The sequence below is a fragment of the Narcine bancroftii genome, chromosome 4 (genome assembly GCF_036971445.1).
Source record: "Narcine bancroftii isolate sNarBan1 chromosome 4, sNarBan1.hap1, whole genome shotgun sequence".
NCBI lineage: Eukaryota > Metazoa > Chordata > Chondrichthyes > Torpediniformes > Narcinidae > Narcine > Narcine bancroftii.
In genome coordinates, this window is record NC_091472.1 from 65,281,829 (window position 1) to 65,304,153 (window position 22,325).

Sequence of the window (22,325 nt, forward strand, 5' to 3'; positions counted from 1 at the left end):
AAAAAACAAACACTTTAAAACTGATCTTATTTAAAATACTGGAGCTATGCTCATGCTAGACAGTCTGGCGCCAAGAGCCTTTGCAAAAGCTTTGGAAAGTGCCCAAGTGACTTCACTAATGGATTGTTGTTTATAAAAAGGCAGCAGATGAAAGAAATCGAGAGAGAGAGAGAGAGAGAGAGAGAGAGAGAGAGAGAGAGAGAGAAATCAGTTCTGCAGTTCCATAGTTAGCAGCAGCAGCTGGGACTAGAACAGGACAAGCTGGAAAGCTTGTGGAAAAACCATATTTGGAAGGCAGGTTGTGAGTGTATGCAAGAAAAAAATTAGTAAAGAAAGTTTTAGTGGGTGACAAACAGTTAAAAGTCAGCTGTGCGCTGCCACTTTTAAGTCTATTAATCATTACTAGGACACTCAGTACGTTAAGCTGTGCGCTGCTGAATAAGACAGTAGACCCTCTGCATTCCGCCACAGACTTTGAATTGTTTCTTTTTGAATCAACCAATGACAATTGCTTTTTCCCTTGTATGGTGGACACTCTCAGAGCTTCAGTGTGTCATGTGTCTATTGTTTGTACCTTTGTATAAATTAAACCGGCTGGTCTGTGCTCAGGCAGAGCAGCCCCAGTATTTTGGTGGGACTGTTCTCCAAGATATCTTGTAAATAAAAACTCCTTTTGAAGCAACTCCCTGGTGCCTCAGCTGAGTTATTTCATTATAAAACACTTTTCTCCGCAACAAAATCTGGTGCTGCGAGCAGGGTCCCTTTTTAATGGGATCCCAGCTGAAAGGGGGTGAGGCAGGCTCACTGAGAAGGAGAGTGACAAGATTCTCGATCTAAATTGGGAAGAATGGGGAAAAATTAAGAGAAAAATAAGAATACGGCCCAGGGAGTGAGAACGCGGACCGAAGGAGGACTGGTGTGCTCTCTTTTATATAGGGATCTAGAGTAAGTGTGTTTGTGATGTGTCTGTGTATTTTTTCTTGTAACATCTTCCTTTCCAGATTAGACCCGCTGAGAAACATAGGGAACAGGAATGGTAAACCAGCTGATTCCGGGTGAGCAGAGAAATCTGCTTCCGGCCAAAAGGAACGAAAATCGTCCATGACGTTGAGCCAATCTACCAAGAAAAGAGCCCGCTAGCTGATTAAACGACAGCACTTGGTAGGAGATCCACTGCAGCCTTCAGGCTCACCAGTGGACATTGTAATGAGAGAAACGGAGTTGGGACTATGTAATCCCATTCAGTGACGACCTGTACGGGTGGTATAAGGGTTGATGGCCGTATGGGGGAACCTTTGTCCTTCAATTGATTAGTGATGCTGAGGATGATACGGAGGGAGGTGCTGGGGATCCTACTTGGGATCTAAAGTACTTCAGAAGTTGTTTCAAGGAATGGAAAGAGGTGGCTGTGAGGCATCAAAAATCTAAAGTAAAACAGGAGGAGATAGCAGCCTCTTCCGATGAGAAAAAGGTGAAAACCTGACCCCCAACCTCGTATTTTGAGTCCGCCCCAAGCCAGATTCCACTGTCGAAATGCCCCATGTAATGATGGGAAATGCACCCATCTTGAAACCCTGGACACCTGCTGAGGCCAGGGATAAGATCAGCGCAGCCCCCCGATCCCATAAAGAAACCTGTCGCGTTCTACCACTGGTTGCAACAAACGCACCCTTTATCATCCCCTCCCCGGTGATGTCCAGATGTTATTACAAGCTGCCTATGGGTCCCACTGGCAGGCAGTAAGGGACTTCTTCCAAGTCCCTGCGGGGGAAACAAGGGGACTGGAGGGGAAATGACGACCTGGCTAGGGAAGGGAATGAATCCATGGAGCATTGGTTAGAACATAGGGGAAAGAATGTGATCATGCAGAGTGCCCAGAAGCAAGCAGATATGCGAGTTGTATCTGCCTGCTTGCAGAAAGATGGAGAAAATACGTTAGATTTTGTAGTCCAATTTAAAAATACGTTGGAAGAAAATGCAGGGATTCCAATAGACAGACCCGAGACCTCGGTCATGGTCATCCAGACCCTGTTAAATTGTATGTTACCCCAAAATGCAAAAAGTTATAAAATGAGGCAGCTCCAATGGCAAGACCAGGGATGGCTGGACATTGTTACTTCGCTAGCCAACATGGATAGGGAGGGCCTATTTCTCCAAAAAGAGAAAAGGACAGGACAATTTAATGTCCAGGCCAGATTGAATAAGAAAAAAGAACCCACCTGATTCAGGAAGGATATGGGCCTGCGGAAAGATAGGATCCTGGGCAAGGGACTGCTGGACCAGCACGCAGAAGAGATCCTGGCCAAATGGTGGTAGCCAAGGGAGGGGTGAGCAAACGCAATATGGAGGCAACCCTTTTGCGGGAGCTGGAAACGGGCAGCAGCCCTGTTTTCCTTTCTAGCAGCCTAACCCATAGGGGGGCCCGGAAAGCCCCCCGCTCCAGCTGTCTTCCGACGAGAAGTGGGTAACAAGGAGCATTATATGCTGGTGGATACCGGAGCCACCATGTCATCTGTGCCACCTTCCACAGGTTTAATCCCTATCAGAGTGTCCGGTATTCTGATGATGGATTCCCTCTCCCAAACTACTACACTCTCTGTGGAAGGCCGTGAAATTGACAACACCATTATTATTTCACCCACGACACCAATACCTATTCTAGGGCGTCAAGCCCTCTGCAAATTGAACGTAACTCTCGACTGTACCCGGGATGGGATGTTTATGCAGCTGCCTGCTGATAAAGGGTACCATTTGATGCACACTGTGTTGTCTGTATCACAAGAAGCCTCCCAAAGTTCCACACATTTTGGCTGGTGGCTGAGTCAAGATTCCACAGTCCACATAATGAAACTCCTCCATGCACTTGAAGATGTAGTACGACGGGCCGACCCCCAGTCACCCCCTAGGAGGGTTAGCAGCATTTATGGAGATAATGTTGGTGGTGCAGAACTTGCATGTCACGACAATGTATGTCAAGCCAGGGGAATCAGTTTCCCCATGGCTGGACATGCCAGAAACGGATAAACTACTGGTGGGGAAAAGACTATGTTTTGGGCCAGAAGGGATAGGCTTTGAAGTAGAATTGAACACTCGCCAGAGGGAAGCTTTCCTTTTGCCAGACGCAGCCCCCCATTTCACGTTAGCCATCCGAAAACCCCATCAGCTGGCAGAAATAGGGAGAATGGTAAAAAGACTGATTGACAGAGACGATTGGCTTAAGGATCCACTCCATCGGGCAGAAAGGGCCGGTGAAAGCTATGCTGACCTGTGCATGATGGACGGAGATCATCGTACAACTGTCTTTTTCCACACCCCACACAATGGAAATATAGAATTAGAGGAGATAGAAGCATACGTCCACTTTGAGAGATCGTGCCCACCGTGACAAATCACTTACTGCTGGCCCGCAGCCCTAGCGGCAGTACCCCAAGAAGCCTGGGCTAAATCTAGTACCCATGTGAGACTAGTGAGGTCAGCAGTGCCTCACTCAGTGACATTGAAGAAGGAAGCCGTTCTGCCAGCAATTAAGCAATATAAGCTAGCACGCAAAGCTGTGGAAGAGGTGCGGGGCATCATAATGGATTTAGAAAAACAAGGAGTCCTGGTAAGGACAAGAAGCCCCTGTAATACACCCATACTGCCCATACCGAAAAAGGACAAAGGCACATGGCGATTTGTGCAAGACTTACAGGCAATTAATTCTATTGTAATACCCACGGCCCTGGTGGTCCTGGACATCAACATCATACTGTGCACTATACCGGTTGGAGCCACCACATTTTCGGTAATAGATCTCTGCTCCGTTTTTTTCTCCATACCCCTTGACCCTCAAAGCCAATTCCTGTTCACATTTACTTATGAGGGACAGCAGATGACCTGGACAAGACTTCCCCAGGGTTACACGGAAAGCCCCACGGTACGTTCAGCAGCCGTTCGAAAAGACCTGTCCGAATGCGACTTACCAGGAGGGTCTACCTTCTTACAGTATGTGGATGACCTGCTAGTAACGTCATCCGATGACGCAGCCTGCCTGTAAGACACCCTTCCTCTGCTCATCCTCCTCGCACAGAGGGGACATCGTGATTCCTTGACGAAGATGCAGTTTTGCCAAAAGGAGGTAAAATATCTTGGGTATATTTTACAGGAGGGAGAGAGAAGAGTAGGTCCAGAGAGAACAGCAGCTATAAGATAGGTACCCCAACCGAAAACAAAGAGAGACTTTCTCGGTTTCCTAGGCATGGTTGGATACTATTGGCAATGGATACCAAAATACTGTGAAATGAATGCCGTACTAAGGGCAGTGATTGCAAAGGAAGAACCAGAAGAGATAAAGTGGATGGAAGAAAGGAGGGCTGCCTTTGAAAACCTGAAAAAGGCACTGGCAACAGCACTGGCCTTAGGCCTCCTGGATTACCAGAAGCCCTTTGTGCTGTATGTGGCTGAGGAAAATGAGTTTGCCCATGGCATCCTGACCCAGCAGTACGGAGGAGGAAAGTGGCCAGCTGCATATTATTCTACTAAATTACCTACGGTGGTTAGAGGAATGCCACTCTGCCTGAGGGCGGTGGCGGCCACTGCAGAGATAGTGGAGAAGTCAGTGCCTATAGTGCAGGACCAGCCCTGTACTGTCATGACTCCCCATGTAGTGATACTGCTATTAAACTCTACGGCCACTCAACATTTTACGGCGGCCTGGAGGTAATGCTATTGTCATGTTCCAACTATATTTATAAAAGATCGAGTCCTTGTAATCTGGCCCTTCAACTACCCGAGGTAGAGGAGGAAGACCAAGGAAGCGAATTCATGACTGTCTGGCTCTGACAGAATTTGTAACCAGTCCCCGGCCGGATTTGAAGACAGAACCTATATAGGCCGACCTTACCCTGTATGTAGATGCCTCTTCCTACTGATCAAGAGATGACACCCTACTTGCAGGGTATGCTATAGAAGATGGTGAAAAGCCTGTCGAAGCCTATGCTCTACCGGAGGGGACGAAAGCTCAGATGGCCGAATTGTTTGCATTAACAAGGGCATGTGTTCTGTCAAAAGGAAAGAAGGCTAATATATACACTGACTCGCAGTATGCGTTTGGAGTGACACACAATTTTGGACAGATATGGAAGAATAGAAGGTTTATTACTGCAAGCGGGAAAGAGATTAGACATGCAGAAATGGTAAGAAGCCTGCTCGAGGCCATCCAACTCCTGACAGAGCTAGCCATTATTAAGTGTCAAGCATATACCAGACAGGAAGACCCCGTGTCAAAAGGAAACGAACGCGCTGACGAGATAGCTAAGCAGGTGGCCATTGAGCAGAAACTCCTGTTGCCCATGACGCTTGTCAGAAAGATAATGACCCCTGAGCAGCTGGATGCGATTCAGGAAATAGAGCTTAAAACAGCGCAGAATAGAGCAACACTACAGGAATAGCAAACATGGGAAAGGCACGGGTGCAGAAGAGCAGGAGGACTATGGAAGAGCAAGGATGGGAGGGTGGTATGTCTGCACAGTTTATTTAGACCCGAAGTGCAGTTAGAACATGGGCAAGCATACTTAGGGAAAGCTGGCATGCTGCAAAATATCAAGCAAACTTGGTTTTCCCCGGGGATCTCCACCACAGTAGAGAGACAGGTGAGGAATTGCCTGATATGTCAACAAAACAACCAAGGGAGATCACCTGCCATGTTCGACCAACTTCCTCCCGCCCAAGTCCTATTTGAAAACCTCCAGATTGATTTTTCTCACATGTGTCCAAGTAAGGGATATAAGTATCTCCTGGTGATAGTGGATATGTTCACCCGGTGGGTAGAAGCGTTTCCCACAAGGAGGGAAGATGCATCCACTGTGGCCAAGTTACTAATGAAGGAGCTCATTCCACGGTATGGAATCCCTCGGGGGATAAATAGCGATAGAGGAACCCATTTTACAGGGAAGATAGTGAAAGCACTCACTGATCTAATGGGCACAGATTGGAAATTCCATTTGCCCTACCAACCCCAGTCCTCTGGGATGGTAGAGAGAACAAATGGAGAAATAAAGAGGATGTTGGAGTGAACATGTGGTGAGACTGACTTGCCCTGGATGGAAGCGTTGCCAATAGTAGTGTATACATTATGAAATCAGGTGAATAGAAAAACCAAATTAATGCCTCATGAGGTAATGATGGGACAACCAATGTCCACTGGTGTTAGACCGCCCCTCATGCCAGAAGACGTGGCCAAGGTCTGGGTGCAAGACAGCTCCCTTGCACATGCCCAAAGATTGTGCGAAGCTGCCTCCAAGCTTCATAAGTTAGTTAGAGAGGCCCAGAGGCCGTGGACAGAAAATGATATGCACCCTTTTAAGCCTGGGGAATATGTTTTGGTAAAGGCCTTGAAACCTGATCTGTTCTCTCCTAGGTGGAAAGGGCCTAATCAAGTCCTGCTTGTCACGTGGATGGCACTGAAGCTGGATGCCCTAGATGGTTGGGGACACGCTACTCGGTGCAAGCCATTCCGGCAAGACAACTTACAGGAACAGAAGGATGAGTTGGGAAGCGATCTGTAGTACCCTGAGACTACCTATTGCTGTCCTGACAGGAGTAACCCTGACATGTTATTGTACAAGTCCACTGAGACGTTTTACGAACTAAGATCTGGACTCTGATACTGGCTGTTTAGGTAACGTCTCAGTTTTTTTGCAGAGTTGTATGGGTGAGGGAGGACCCGGGGTTTATGGTTTGTGCTTTTGCGCGGGATACCAGGAAGGAACACTAACCGGGGTATCAACATGACTTTTGTGCTATTAAAGCCGCAAGTCTTCGATAGAGGACTTTGGTGGCACCAGACAGAACCCTTACTGGAAGAAGTGGTGGCATTGGGGGCATGCATTTTGTGATCTTTTTAGTTGGATGGAACAATGTAATAGACGCGCTGACCACAGTTACCACTATAGGTTTTATGGTCCTCTGATGAAGAGACCACCACCCCAGTGGCAACGTCCCAGACTCCAAGTGCAGCAACCACGACATGGCCTGTAGCAGAGACAACTCATACACCTACCTCCGTCACCCTGTCCCGACCTTCTACGGATATGAGCGGTGGACACATACATCATCTCTTTTCCACCTGCCAAAATGCTGTCCTATCCCCGGCAGTAGTGAACCTTACCATACATATAAAATATGACGATCAAGAAGAAATGAGAACCTGTACAGAGAGCTACCCCAGACTGACCCTGACCAAAAGACATATTAAGAGGGATATTTTAGGGACTGTATTAGGGGGAGCCGGGACGGGTCTGGGAGTTTCGAATTTGGTTGATATTGAAGCTCTCCAAAATAAGATACAAACTATAGGTAGCGAGGTGGGACAAGGAATTAGAATCCGGAATATGTGGGGAAAACGCAGCAAGAGGAAATAGAGATGGGATATAAATTTCAAAGAAGAGTGCAGTATAAGTTGTTGAAAGTGACGGAACGTGTAGAAAGGAAAGGAGGAGAAAGAGACGCTTTATTTAATCATATTACAGATGAGTAGATCTTTTGATCTACAAGGAGGGATTTGTGGAAGAAAAAAATTAGTAAAAAATGTTTTAGTGGGTGACAAAGAGTTAAAAGTAAGCTGTGCACTGCCACTTTTAAGTCTATTAATCAGTACTAGGATGCTCAGTATGTCAAGCTCTGTGCTGCTGAATAAGACAGTATACCCTCTGAATTCTGCCACAGACTTTGAATTGTTTCTTTTTGAATCAACCAATGACAATTGCTTTCTCCCTTATATGGTGCATGCTCTCAGAGCTTCAGTGTGTCAAGTGTCTATTGTTTATACCTTTGTTTAAATTAAACCGGTTGGTCCGTGTTCAGGTAGAGCAGCCCCAGTATTTTGGTGTTCTCCAAGTTATCTTGTAAATAAAAACTCCTTCTGAAGCGACTCCCTGGTGCCTCGGCCGAGTTATTTCATTATAAAAGACTTTTCTCCGCAACAGAGTGCTTAGTTCAGCCTAGTCAAATCCCTTGTGGCTAATGCAAGAGGAGAGGACAGACTGCTTAATGTTTCACTTGAAATAAGAGAAACAAAAAGGAACTCTGTGCTGACCTGAAAGAAAGAGGTTATCATCTGGAGAACCCTGAGGGGTTGTTTCTTCGGCAAGACACTGAAGTGGCTGGTTACAAGGAATCAGTTGTGGGTGTCCAGCAAACAACAAATCTCTCTCTGAAAACCAACAAGAACCTTACTGAGCGGTAACCATTTACCTTTCAAGCACCAAAGCCTGGTGAACTTCATAAATGTTAAATTCTGTGCACTGTATAAGAATTGCCTGCACCCAGTAAACTTGGAAGAATGAGAAGTGAGATTGGACTGTGAATCAAAAAACTTTTCAGAACCTACATACACATTACATACACTTGTGCTTAGAATTAGAAGGGGGTGAGGTTAGTGATAAGTTAAAGTGTGATTCTGTTTTCATGTTTAAAGATAATTAAAAGCAACTTTTGTTTAAGTAACCATTTGTCTTGGTGAATATCTATTGCTGCTGGGTTTTGGGGTCATCTGGCCTTATAACAACCTCCATTTAAAAATCTAATCAGGACATCGATTTCAACAAAGTTTTATTTTACAAACATTTCAAAGGCAAAAGTGAATTTTGCATTGGAAATCAGCTACTTGCAGGAAACTATAAACCAATTTATAATTGTGGTGCAAGTTCTGATATTGCACTTCATAAAACAAAATATATGATATTCCACTTAAAAGTTTAACTCTCATGAATAATGCCAAATGTTTGAAATATTGCATTACCTCATAGTGCAACATGAAATTTTTCTCTTTCACTCCACTGGATAAAAGTAAAAATTGTAACATCAGTCTTGGAACACATTAAATCAAATTATTAAGATATCAACATTTGAAAATCATTACTGAGACAAGACAGTATTGAATAACTACAGCTTCTTATCACAGCAATGAAAATAGTTTAAAAGCTTTTTAATGCAGTAGACAAGTATTCAATTCTGATTTAGGAGACATGACTCATTATTGTTCACAATAAACCTACAGTACAAGTATTTCCTTGAGATCTATAACTCAGCATCTAAAATTTCAAATGCTAAATTTCAAAATACTAAACCTCATCAGGATTGGTGTTAATAAATTTCCATTGGATCAGCAGAAAAGAATCAATAAATTTTATGAATGGGAAAATGCCAGAAATGTTAACACTCGTTTTGTAAATCTTGACCTTGTCAAGTCATCAAAGTGTCTCTCTCCCTAGCAGATTTTCTTTTTTAAAATATTTTATTTAAAGTTGATAATCACAAAACATATTACATATATAATGTGATTAATCATGTTTATATATAGAAAACCTCCAGCCTCCCCAACCACCCAACTAATGCCCTCCCTTCTCCCTTCCCCAACTACAAAGAGAGAAAAAGGAGATAATTATCTTATACAATCAATTTCAAAACTTTAAAGCTTCCCGGCTGTGGGAACGGTGACATCCACTGGAGCGGACCGAGAATTCACATTTTAACATCAATAGTTTTCAAATATGGGCTCCATATTTTAGCAAAGAAAATATATTTATCTCTCAGATTATATGTAATCTTTTCTAAAGGAATACAGGCTTTAATTTCATTTTGCCATCTTTTCATCCCTAAATTCAAATCTGATTTCCAGTTTTTGGAGCAAATTCATCAATCCTTTTGTAGATATTAAATCCTATTGGCATAGTTAAAAAAAAACCTCATTATTTTCCTTGCAAGCCACTTTCCCATTTCCAAGAGCTCTCTTCTCCAAGGTCCTTGAAAGTAGTCTGCCTACCAATGGCACATGCATCTGACCCAAAATTGTTGTTTAAATCTTTCAATCTTTTTCTGTTCTCTGTCACAGTATTTTATATATATATATATATATATATATATATATATTTATATATATGTATGTAAAAAAAAAATCATGACTCTACCACATCTTGCAAGATTTGTCAGCCACAACCTTCTGGGCTATCATTTTTTAAATCCTTTGACAAAGTTGACATTACTCTTGTCCAACCTTTCTTTGCTGTTCAGTACAGCTGGCTTGATCTCTCCCTGCTCTAACCTTGTTCCACTCCTAATAACTCACAACAGCCACTATTTGTCTTCCATTCTTGTTACCTTTATAGTCTCCCAGTGATCTATCCTTCACCATTTACACGTTAACCTTGGTGACATCATCCACATCAATGGAATCAAAATATTGACACATAATTTTCCACATCTTCATTTGTTTCTTCTATCTATTGCCTGAGATATCCATTCTTTATTCAGCTTTGAATAGTCATCTTCAATCTCTGCCACAAACACCACACCCAAACTAGTGATTCAATTTTCCCTTCAAGTCTCAGATAGAACCAGATTGTTTGCAATTCCACTGTCCTCTACAATCCAGAGTTGATCTTCCTGTCCCATGTATAGTAAGTATAGTTTCTGATGCTGTCCAGCTCAGCACCACCTCAAATTGGATTTGCTTATTTTTATACTGAAGTCCTTCCACAAATTACAAGACACATTTCAGGAATGTGATGGAATACCCCCTCCCAAATTCTCCTGAATACATGCAGCTCAACAGCATTCAGGAAAAAAGGAGATACGTCGGGACCTTATCTGCCACCCTAAACATTTCTTGATTCCACCACTCTTGCAATGAGGCTGCAGTGTACGCAAAATATAATGTTACAGCTCATTCCAAACCTGCAATCAATAAGAGCAGCTGCAAGCTCCACAAGCAACACATGCATTGTCATTTCTGTGGAAATTCTTGAACTCTCTCTTCAAAAACATCATTGCCAAGGCTTCACCAATGGCTCAAGTTAATTCACCATCAGCTTCTCAAAAACAATTGAGAAATAAATATTGACACCAAAAAAATAAAACTGAAAACTTGTTCAAACATTGCTAATAAAAAGTATGAAGTCAATAATTCTGAGAAATATACCATATGCTGATAAAGATGGAAAGGAGAGAAATATATAAATAATATTTGTACAGAAATGCATCCAATGTAAGAAATAAACAGTGACATTTTCATGACTTACCTTATAAGAGTGGTGATAAGATCAGATTTTACACTTGATTCTATTGAATCAAAGCTTACTGTACATAACACCTAGAAAGAAAGGAATTCTTAATGAAAAGAATGTCTGTGGTCATTCGAATTAGGAACATGGGCATTTCATTAAATTGCTTTATATTCAGTGCTCTTCACTAATTTTCTAACTTTCTGCACTAAAGGAATGTTTGTTGGGATATAGGTTCAAGAAGTGCTGCAGATCTCAGAATCCAAGCAGAAGCCTTGAGATTCTATCAAATGTAATGGATGAAATCTAACACCATCAATCCTCAACAATCATGTATTCAGCAGTCTGAAGAATAACAAAACACAGAACCATCCCTGGTTGACTGACCACACTGAGGAGCTTGAAGAATTACTTCACACCTCTTTGATTCTCAAAACCAGAAATAATGGTGGATTCCAATGTTGGGAGTCAAAGTACAATAGTAGATATCACTCGCAAGTGAGTAACCAATTTTCATGCTAAATGATTAATTCCGATTTTACCCAAATTCAGCAAAATATTTGCTAGAATTATAGGCAACCCCTTCTTTACTGCAAAGAAGTGAGAGTTGAAAAGAGAAATGTCAGTTCATTTATTCTTTCCCCTGCCCATGAGAGCAAATCTTATTCCATATCTCAACGTTTTGGGTAGTGATTTCTGATGACGAACTTCTGTAACCCAAACAGCCACAATAGATGGTGACCAATAATAAAGAGAACATAATGCAAGAACAGGAGCAGTTTGGTCCTTTTCTCCATCATTTATTAAAATAATTTCCAACTTCCCCATATCTTGATTTATATTAGTATACAATAAATAGATCCAATGATCCATTTCAATTTTTGTATTAAAATAATCAATATCAATAATCAATATTTAGTGCTTACAAATTAAGTGTTCAATAATACAATTTGAATTCCTTTGAATAAAGAATAGATAACAAATGAAAGCCATCACACCTGGCAAATTTTATTTATTTATTTCATACCTGTGTCTGTCCTCTCTGAAACAGTGCAGATCCATGAAGAGGCTTATAAAGATCAACTTCACAATTAATGCTCCTAAGGGAACTCAAGTCTCTACCATCACATCTGTAATGAAAACATATGGTGATTTTAAAAGCATTTTATAAATAAAAGAGGTTTCAATTTTTCTAAGTGTACCACAAAGGCTGGATTTGGTTTAGGTGAAAGGTTAAAAATTAAAAATGTTGCATGACCAAGGCTCTCCCAAGCCCAAGCTACACCCTGACATTTTAAACAGTGATTTTCATTTTAATCTTGCTGCAATCATCTACCTTTCCAAGGTGGGTTATTTAGTTGGGAACTCTTCAACGGAATGAACAAAAGGAATGTTTATTCAAGTTGTTTCCTCTCCGATCACAGCACTCTCATTTGCTCCATCATCCAACCAAATACTGATCATTGGAGAAGGATAGGGTGCTGGAAAGATGATGTGGAGTTGACTAGACAGATCATGAAGGAAACCAATAGGCAGCTTACTGAACTCCAAAAAAAAATTGAAATGCAATTGCTCCAACTACCACATGACATTTTTGAGAAACAAATGTTTAATAACTTTCAAAATGATTTTTTTCTTGTCAGTTTGATCAAATTCATTTTATTGTTTCATTAAATTTGCTTGTTTAGCAACAAATAAATTACTACCATGTCATCACATAGAAATAAAACCTATTTCCTGGTCAATCACAAGACAAATGATCATCAATTTTGAAGAAATGTTACTCTTAATCTTTTATTCACGTTTTTTGCTAAGTTTATTCTTCTGTGCTATTGCGATTATCTTCCTTTATAATTGCTTGGAAAAATTGAGCACTGTTGTTTTTGACTCGTTCAATGAAAAGTCTGTACTAAAGTTGGGATAAGTTTTTCAGTTTATTAAAATCTTATACGATTAAAACTATAATAAAACAAAACTTGATTATTATAACGGTCAATAAAACTGTCAAAATAATTATTTGGACTGTTTCTTTTCTCACAGAACAAAGGAAAACTCAAAACTAAATGTTTATCTTAAACATACAACCTTGAAGTTGGAATTCATAAATAATATTCACTGGCTTTTTGCAAAAGCCATTTTAACCTTTACAATACCAGCCCCTAATTATTATATCTAAAAATAATAATTACCATTACAAAGAAAAATGAAACATGGTAATGTATGAGTTAAATATTCAAAAGAAAGTGAGAGTCAATCATCAAAGCTTTCTGCTTCTTGTAAAAGACAGATTTTGGTAATCGATCTGTTCAGAAAGCCAGTTTAGTCTTTATCCAAACTTGATGGACAAGTTCTCTTTTGTCCTGGATGGTATGAACAATCTTCTCCATTAACCAGGAATTTCAAGGTGCTGAATGTACCATGATATTCATTCCCTTTTCCTTTCACCTTGTTTTTTTTTCCCCCCAGACAATTCCAGGATGTAAAATAATGAATTAAGCAGGTAACTAAATCCATTTGTTCAGACATTATCTGAGCAGCATTTGCAGTTTTACTCCTGATTTAAGAGTCTTCTCTTTTGATTTCAGATCTTCTGGTAAAATTTCTTATAATTTATCAGGATTTTGATGCCACTCATTTTGGGACTATAGAGGCCATTGACACTCACATTTTCATTATTCAAAAAACTTGGCTTTCAAACCGTGGGAAGCCAGATCAGCAGGATTGTTAACTTCATTAATGTATCTCCACTGTATTGGACATGAGACTTTATCAATTTCAGTGATTGTGTTAACCACAAAGTTTAAAACCTTATGGTATTATTGTTGATGTATTTGAGCACAGAGGTGCTATCAGTCCAAAATATGGAGTCTGTTAGTTTCATCTGCAGCTCTTTTTTCAACATTGTGTCCATTCTACTTGCTATGGTAGCAGCCGTCAACTCCATTCATGGGATTGTGACTGGTTTCATTGGAGCCACTAGGGCCTTTCCCATTGCAAATCCACAATGTACCTGATCTTTGTTATCATGTAGAAATAGACAACTAACATTTCTGTAACCATATTCAAATGCATCTGCAAAATGATGCAATTGAGCAGATGTTGCAGTTCTGAAATTTGTGAGTTTGAAGCATCTGTCAATCTTGAAGTCTTCAAATTTCCAAAGATCATGCATCCAACCTATCCATTTTTGTACAATGGATTCTGGTATTTCATCATCCCAACCAATTTTTTTCCTACACAAATCTTACAAGATCTTTTTGACAGTCAGGACAACTGGTGCCAATATTCCTAGAGGATCATAAATTGAACTAACTGTTAATAGAATCCTTCTTCTTGTGAGAGGTCAATCCTTCAAAATTATTTTGAACTTAAAAACATCACTCTGAACACACCATTGTACTCCCAGCACCCTTTCCAAAGGAAGGCTGTCATGATCTAAGTCCAAATTCTTCATTTATTTAGCCCTTTCTCTTTCAGGTATGGCAGTCAATACCTGGCGACTATTACTTGTCCATTTGGTAAGTAGAAAGCCTTCTTTCAAACAGATTGTCTTTAACTTGTGATAAAGAGCTATTGCTTCTTTCACTGTAGCTGCAGAAGTGAGACAGTCATCATAGAAGTTTATCTTGAAGGTGCTTATAGCTTGAGAGCTAAATTGTTCCACATTGCCCTCAGCACACTTCCTCAGGGCAAAATTCCTAAGGGTGATGAAGTCACTCCAAATAGATGTCCTGTCATTCTGTATTCTACCAAAGAAATCGTAACAAGTCACGGACTTCATTCAGTACTTTCACCTGGTGGAACATTGCTTCAATGTATGCAGTGATGATGATAGGTTCTTTTTTTTCATAATTCTTTATTTATTGCACTATGAACCATATCAACCAATATATTTACAGGTGGATCTATTTAAATATTCACAGTGACATTTTCTTTTTTTTCCCCCATCCCTCCCTTCCCACCCCCCTCCAAAAATAGTAAATATTGAACATATAAAATACAATAAAACAATATCTTTATACAAACAAAAGAGACTACTTATCTACTTATACACATTATGTGTTTATCCTCTTATCATTTTAGGTGGTGGTGGTCCAAGGCCTGCTCTTTCTGTTATGTTCCATATATGGTTCCCAGGTTTTTTCAAACATTGTAACTTTGTCTTTTAAATTATATGTGATTTTTTTTCCAATGGGATACACTTAAACTTAGTTATATATTCCATTAATGTTTATAGACATATAGTCCAATGTGGCCATCTTATATCTTTATTTTCACTTCTTTTCTGCCTCTTCACCACCTCCATCCCTTTTTTCCATTACTCTTTTTTAAGTTTTCCTTTTTAATCTCAATATATGACAACACACTTAAGACATGAAATACCCCAACAATCCCCACAAGCAATAACCCTTTAACCCCAAATGAACCTTCCCTCCTTGGATTACCCCTTGTCCCTTGACGGTAACCACAACTCCCCTTTCCATTCGGTTTATGAACTTACTCGAAAGTGTCAACCGATTTCGCAGTGACCATTATTCTCCCCCCCCCCAGAGAACACTATTTTCCTATACTTATAACAAAGCTTTCTCTCTTTTTTTCCTCCCTTCTTCCCTTTCTCTTATCCATCTTTAAATCTTCATATATACATTTTCTTTATATTTTTACATATTTTTGTATATTTTCTTGCCGGTCTTCCTTCTTGTCACTCCTCCTCCTCCTCTCTTCTCCTGTCCCGCAAATGTTCAGCAAATTCTTGGGCTTTCTTTAGGTCTGAAAACAATCTATCCCATTCCCCAGGAATAAATACTTTGAGTACTGCTGGATCTCTTAGTATAAAGTTATAACCTTTCTTCCATAAGACTGTTTTCGCTGTGTTGAATTCCTTCCCCTTCTTTAAAAGTTCGAAGCTTATGTCCAAGTAAAAAAATATTTTTTGTCCCTGATATTCCAACGGCTTATTGTCTTCTCTAACCTTTTTTCTTGCCTGCTCCAGTATGTTCTCTCTCATTGTATATCTTAGAAGTTTTACCAACATGGATCTCGGTTTTTGAAGTGGTGGCGGTTTCGGTACTAGTTCTATGCGCCCTTTCGATTTCTATTTCTTCATGTGAATCTGTCGTTCCCAACACCTTCGGGATCCATCCTTTTATAAATTCCTTCATATCTGACCCTTCTTTCAGGCCCACTATTTTTAAGTTGTTTCGCCTACTTTAATTTTCCAATACGTCAATTTTTTGTGACAAAAATCTTGTGTCTCTTAAATTTTTTTTTTCGCTCTCTTCCAACTTCCCTCTTTAATCATTTATCTCCATTTCTACAGCAGCTTCTCATTCCTCCACATTTTCTACTCTTTTCCCTATTTCAGTCATGACCAACTCTAAGCTTTGCATTCTGTCTTCAGCTCTTTTCATTTTTCTTTTGATTGAACTAAATTCTAATGATGGCCATTGTTTTAATGACCTCATTTATTCTACAAAAAAGGCTTAATCCAAATTTTGTCCTTCTATTTTAACTTCTTCTTTCTTTTGAAATTCTTGGTCTTCTTCCTCCTCTTCTTCTGTGTCTGTATCTATGTCTGTGTCGTCGTCTTCTCTTCTCTGTATCTGTGTATCTTCATCCTTCTCTGATGAGCTGTATCCTTGCTGGGCCTCCAGCTGCTGTGTCTTCTGCTGTTAGGCCTCCTGCTGCAGGTCGACCCGTTGTTGGGCCTCCTGCTGCAGGTCGCCCCGCTGCTGGGCCCCTTGCTGCAGGCCAACCTACTGCTGTGCCTCCTGCCGCAGGTTGTCACCCTGCCGGTTGCCCCGTTGCCGCTGTTAGGTCTGCTTTGTTCATGAATGAGTGAGACAAACACCAGACTGAGTCGAAATCAGGGTTCTTTGTTCTTTATTACCGGATTGTAACACTTGCAACTAACCATGTTAGTCGGAGAATGCATTCTGCCGTTATCAGCAAAATGGTGATTTTTTATACCTTTGGATACGTGCTTAGAACATCATCATATCATTACTTGTCCAATGACTAAAACTGTTGCTATCCTTTCCCTGCTAGCTTCCTGCCTCTCAATCCATCAATGTCTCTCTTATCTTGTAAGTACAAGGATGCATTCACATCTTGTTACAGCCCTGTACAGGGTAACTCCTTACACATTCCCATCTCATGATGTTTTACCTTACACCGCTCATCCTCTTCCTGCCCTTCATTCTCTTTCTCACCACTCTTCTTCTTTCTTGTTTGCTTCTTCCAGCCGAACGCCCCGATACTGGGTGTCTCTCAGTTGGCCGCTCCTCAGATGAGTCCCCCTCCTGCTGGCGTTAACCTTTTCTTTTACTTGCGCACTGCACATGCGCAACTCTTTGTGGATGCGCAGTTGCGCACCTCTTGGCTCTGAAAGTCATTTTTGAAGTCCGCCGGTCGGGAGGACACCTCTCCTCTGGGGACTCACTAACATCGGAGATCGGCCACTCCTCTCCACGGTGGCTCTCTGCTCCGACGTGCAGGTAAGGCCTTTTTCTTTCTTCTCCAGTGATTTTACTTCTTCCCTTTTCTCTGTTATTCTTACTTTTTCTCTTTTGGGTGCCATCTTCTGTCTCTTCTCTGTAACTCTATCTTTCTCTTGCTGTATTTTATGTTTATTGAGCTCTGTTTTTTCAATTTTTTTTTTCTTTTCTCTGGAGACGGCTGGTTCCACTCGACCGTGACTCCTCATTATGATAGGTTCTTCACAGAATCTAGTTTAGTCTCCCATCAATGTACTGGTCAAATCAGGACTGTGTAAGAGTTGAGAATTTAGTGAAACCCCCTGAAAGGTTGCTCCATAATCAAACACCACACAACTTTTATCATTCTGTGGATGCAAAACGCCATGGGGTAGTATGTACCATTTCTTTTGGCCACCATTACATTCCAATATATTATTTGGTACTTTCTCTGCATATCCTTTGGATATCATATCAGACACGCATATTCAGTGTATGTTGCTTGATAACAGTTCTATTATCAGGCATACATAACTCCTTTTTCTGATCATTAACCAGCTTGGCAGATTTTGACATCAATTCCAAGAAATGCTGGTCTTCCTATGAAGGATCTTGGTCATCCCTGATACACTCAGGAAAGTCATTCTTGAACTGCTGCTTCTACAGCTTATCAAGCTTCACAATCAATATTTTGTTGACACATAACCGATTGATTTTGAACCATTTTTCTTTCTCCTAATGGTCCATTAATCGTCCAACCAAACATAGTTTTGACAGCATAAGTTCTCAATAGAATCTTTGTACTTCTTCCTTGAAGATTAATCTTATCCATTAGCCCCACAGTGCAAAATGTTGTGGTTTTCCTGGGTCAAGAAATGTATAAGTATGCATTATTGGACTTCCTTCCTTAACCTGCACAGGTTCTATCAAAAGTTTGCAGTTATTTTCACCGGGCCCAGTAAGACCATTTGTCAATACTGAGGTTTCAGCACTGTTTTCATCTGCTTCTTTCTTTGTCATTTGTTCTTCTTCCATATTCTTCTCTTCCTTGAAGATATATAACATCTTAGTCTACATATGTCACACCTGAGTCACTTTTTGCAGTTTTTGCTGATGTGTCCTTTTCACAGACAGCCAAAACATACTCCAATTTCCTTAAAAAAAAGTGATTATCTCACTATGCATCTTCTTTTCCATCTATACACACTTTTCTAAATTATGCTTATCATTACACAATAAGCATTTCTTAGGCAAACTTTCATTTTTCTTAATTTCGTTTCCGCCACTGTCAGAGAGGTGGTAAATGGACTTTATTTTAAATTTGGTTGAGGATAACATTTGGACTTCTCAACTTCTTTATTCATTGTTTGAGTACCTTTAATATTTCCATACAGTGGATCTGTGACAATGTCCACTTGCACTTCTGTAAACTCAGCGAAATCCTTAAAAGTAGCTGTCACATAGTTTCTATTTTGGTATTCAACAACTTGACATCCATAATTCTCTCACTAAGATGGGTAATTTATTTATAATGATTCCCATATTATTAGGTATGCCAAGCTCTCAAAGGTGGTCAAACTCCATCATGATGTTGCAACAATCTCTTAGAAAGATGATGTAGCTTGTAAACCCTTTATGTCATCTGGTCTTATTAATGACCATAAAGGAGTCTTCTGTACATAAGCTGTAGAAATTCTATATGTCACCAAAATACTTCTCCAGTAGCATCTTAGCCTGTTTCAATTCTGCATTTAGAGCCATACGTTGGCAACTCTTGTGGTGGTCCTCTCATGAACAGCTGCAAATAATATAAACAATCCTTGATACTTATTTTCAATACTGCATTCAAAGCTGTTCATAAACGATTGGAATTCAAAGGGGTCACCATCAATAAATTGGAATCTCTCTTAGGCAGAAGAGAGAATCTGTAACTGCATTAATGATGCAGCTATCTCATCTCGTCTTGTTGTGTCTAAGTGTATGTTATTTTGTTCACCCAGATTTCAAACACTTGCCAGGAGCACCTGGTATGACCCGCCATAAGATGGCATTTGGTTCCCATCTCTGTCCAATGAGGTTATCATTGGGGTTTGAGATCTGACTCCTTGCATTAACCCGATTAATTCGGGATCTCAACCCCGTGCCTTAACCTGTCTAGTTCATGACCAAGCATGTCTTGTGGTTGTAGCATAGACTCAGCCTTGATATTCAATATTTCCTTTTTCTGTTGTCCTTCCTCAAAGTGTGATGCTCTTGATAATTTAACTTGAGCACCAGATACCACCGACCCTCCTAGTGCCTTTGATTTGACCTGTTTAACAGCAATTTCTAGGCCCTTTCAAATTGTCATGTAAAATGGGGTTAATCGGGCAATTTGTCCAGTTAGCACCCCAGTTACGTGGCAGTTAAAAAGGGTCCGACCCAGTCAATCCCACCAGAATCAAACCAGGTCCCTGATCTACCTCAGAGATAATAGTCAGGGAACCCAGTTAAACGCTTTTTCCAGTGATGTCAGCGCTTGCGTGCATATGTCACAGGGCAGCCAGCTTCTGAACATCCAGCAGTACTTCCAGTGAGTGTGTGACGTGTCATTGCGGGAGTGGGATCCCCTTTAAATCGCCAGGTTGGCTATTTAATGGGTTGATCTCCCTGCGATTAGAAAGGTGCTTCCAGCACCTTTGCCCTAGTAATTGTACCTGGGACCTAGGAGGGGTACCCAGCTGCTGCAATTTAAAAGGGGCTACTGTTTCCAGATCCAGCAGCTCCTGTTCACTCCGTAACTGCTCCTCCTGCTGTTCAAAGGCATATCTCTCTTGCTCCTTCCTCTGCTCAAAAGCATATATATCTCTTGCTCCCTCTTCTGTTCAAAGGCATATCTCTCTCGAAGCAATTGCTACTTCCTTTACCTCTTTAACTGTCTCTGATGTTTTTCTAAGTCGAATTCAATGTGAAGGAATTCTATTTTTGCTTCAATAGCTACCACATCAGCCTGAATCTTTACAGGTGTAGATGCAGTACTTGCTCGATCTAGAACTCCTCTTACTTCTCTTGCTTTCAGCATTTAGGTCCTAATAGGTTCTGTATGTCAGATGTTACCTTAATATCTGACCCTCTCTCCATTTTGGGTTGCTCATCCTCTTCATCTTGTGGCACAGCTTCAACTATTTCCTTGAGGCTGATCTTAATTTTTATTAATGGTATTTTAGTAATTCTGTGGGATTTGTATCCCCAGCAATTTTAACATTCTTCTTATCTATATCCTCACTCAGTCTTGCTTGGAGAGTCACTTTGTTTCCACTTGTCTCTAATTGGCAACGTTGCAATTCTTCTGTAAGTTCCTAGACTTTAATCTTCTTGACACATAGCTCCTCAGGTGCAGCTACCATCCATTCAGTTGACTGTCGCACTCAGATATCAAATGAACAACAATCTCTCTAAAACCAAAATAGTCCTAATAGGACAAGGGGCAGTTTCTCCAAACTGTGCTCTAATTTGCAATAAATACACAGAAGGAACCTTTAATAAGGCTTATTGTTTCTTCAGTGGTCTTGGTGCTGTTGCTGTTTGTGTCTCCTTTATTGATTTGTTCTAAACAAAGCCCAATCAACCCCATCTTCTCTTCCAAATCCAATTTCCAACTTTCTATGTCTTCAATTCTATCTTCTATTGACTGATAAGCCAACAGTCCTCTTTATTGACTAAAGAGTCAATAATCTGCAGTTCTTTTGATTAAATATTGCAATTATCTTCCTTTATAATCACTTGGAAAGATTAGAGCACCCCATTGTTTTTGACTCGTTCAATGAAAAGTCTGTACTAAAGTTGCGTTGAGTTTTTCATTGTTTATTAAAACCTTATATGATAAAATAATTAAAACAATGATTATAACGGTCAATAAAATGGTCAAAAGAATTATTTAGACTGACTCCATCTTTTCTTTCTCACAGAACAAAAGAAAGCACAAAACTAAATGTTTATCTTAAAAATGTAAAAGCTAGCTACAACCTTTAAATTGGCTGTTACTTGGAGACACTCATGGAATCCGTAAACAATATTCGCCGGCTTCTTGCAAAATATGTTTGCAAGTCATTTTAACCCTTACATGTGTCAAATCCTGAATTTACCTTAAAAGTTAGAACTCTTGCTCTGATAGTTGTAATTCCTGCTTACAAAAGGAATCATAGGAATTTATACGAGGATTTGAAGTTACAAGCCCCATCTATTTATTCACTAATTCCCTATTAAAATAAATGAAACATTAAGTATTATAGAAAAACTTATCAAGTTCCCAGTAAACAAACGTAGAATAAAAATAGTAATATTACATTTGATTACTTTGAACCAATTGTTAATCTCCAGAATGTTACAATTTCCATATGCAGCAACAAGAACAATTATTTATTCATTAATGGATACCAATATCTCTAGCAATATCAGCATTGTTGCCATTCCTAATTGCCTCTGAAGGGATGGCTAGCTGCAAAATTAAAACTTCTGAAGACATTTCTACAATGTTTTCATATATGGAACTCCATGATTTAAATGCAAACAGAATGAAAGAAAGTGATATACTTTCAACAAAGGTAACTTGCAGATTATGCTGCTTTCAACTCTTAATCATTTTAAGTGGCATGGGGATGTTATTTAACTGCCGAGGTGTCAATAGCAGTGCATTTTGTAGATGGTAAATCGCAGAGTCTCGACGCACTGGTAATAGCAGGGGTAACATTAGGCTGGCGAATGGAGATTTTGAATTTGGGTTAATAAAGCTCAACAATATATCTTTATATTTCATACTGTTTACCAATTC

The 22,325-nt window shown here is 40.2% G+C and overlaps 1 protein-coding gene across 1 annotated transcript in view; it reads right to left on the reverse strand.

Annotated features, from left to right (window-relative positions):
• pnpt1 (polyribonucleotide nucleotidyltransferase 1, mitochondrial) overlaps positions 1-22,325 on the reverse strand; it is a 99,819-nt gene that overhangs the window by 24,488 nt on the left and 53,006 nt on the right. The window contains exons 13-15 of the mRNA XM_069931489.1: positions 12,067-12,169; positions 11,058-11,128; positions 8,780-8,816 (exon numbers count right to left, since the gene is read on the reverse strand). Of these exons, the coding sequence (XP_069787590.1) occupies positions 8,780-8,816; positions 11,058-11,128; positions 12,067-12,169 (211 nt within the window). The remainder of the gene's footprint in view (positions 1-8,779; positions 8,817-11,057; positions 11,129-12,066; positions 12,170-22,325) is intronic.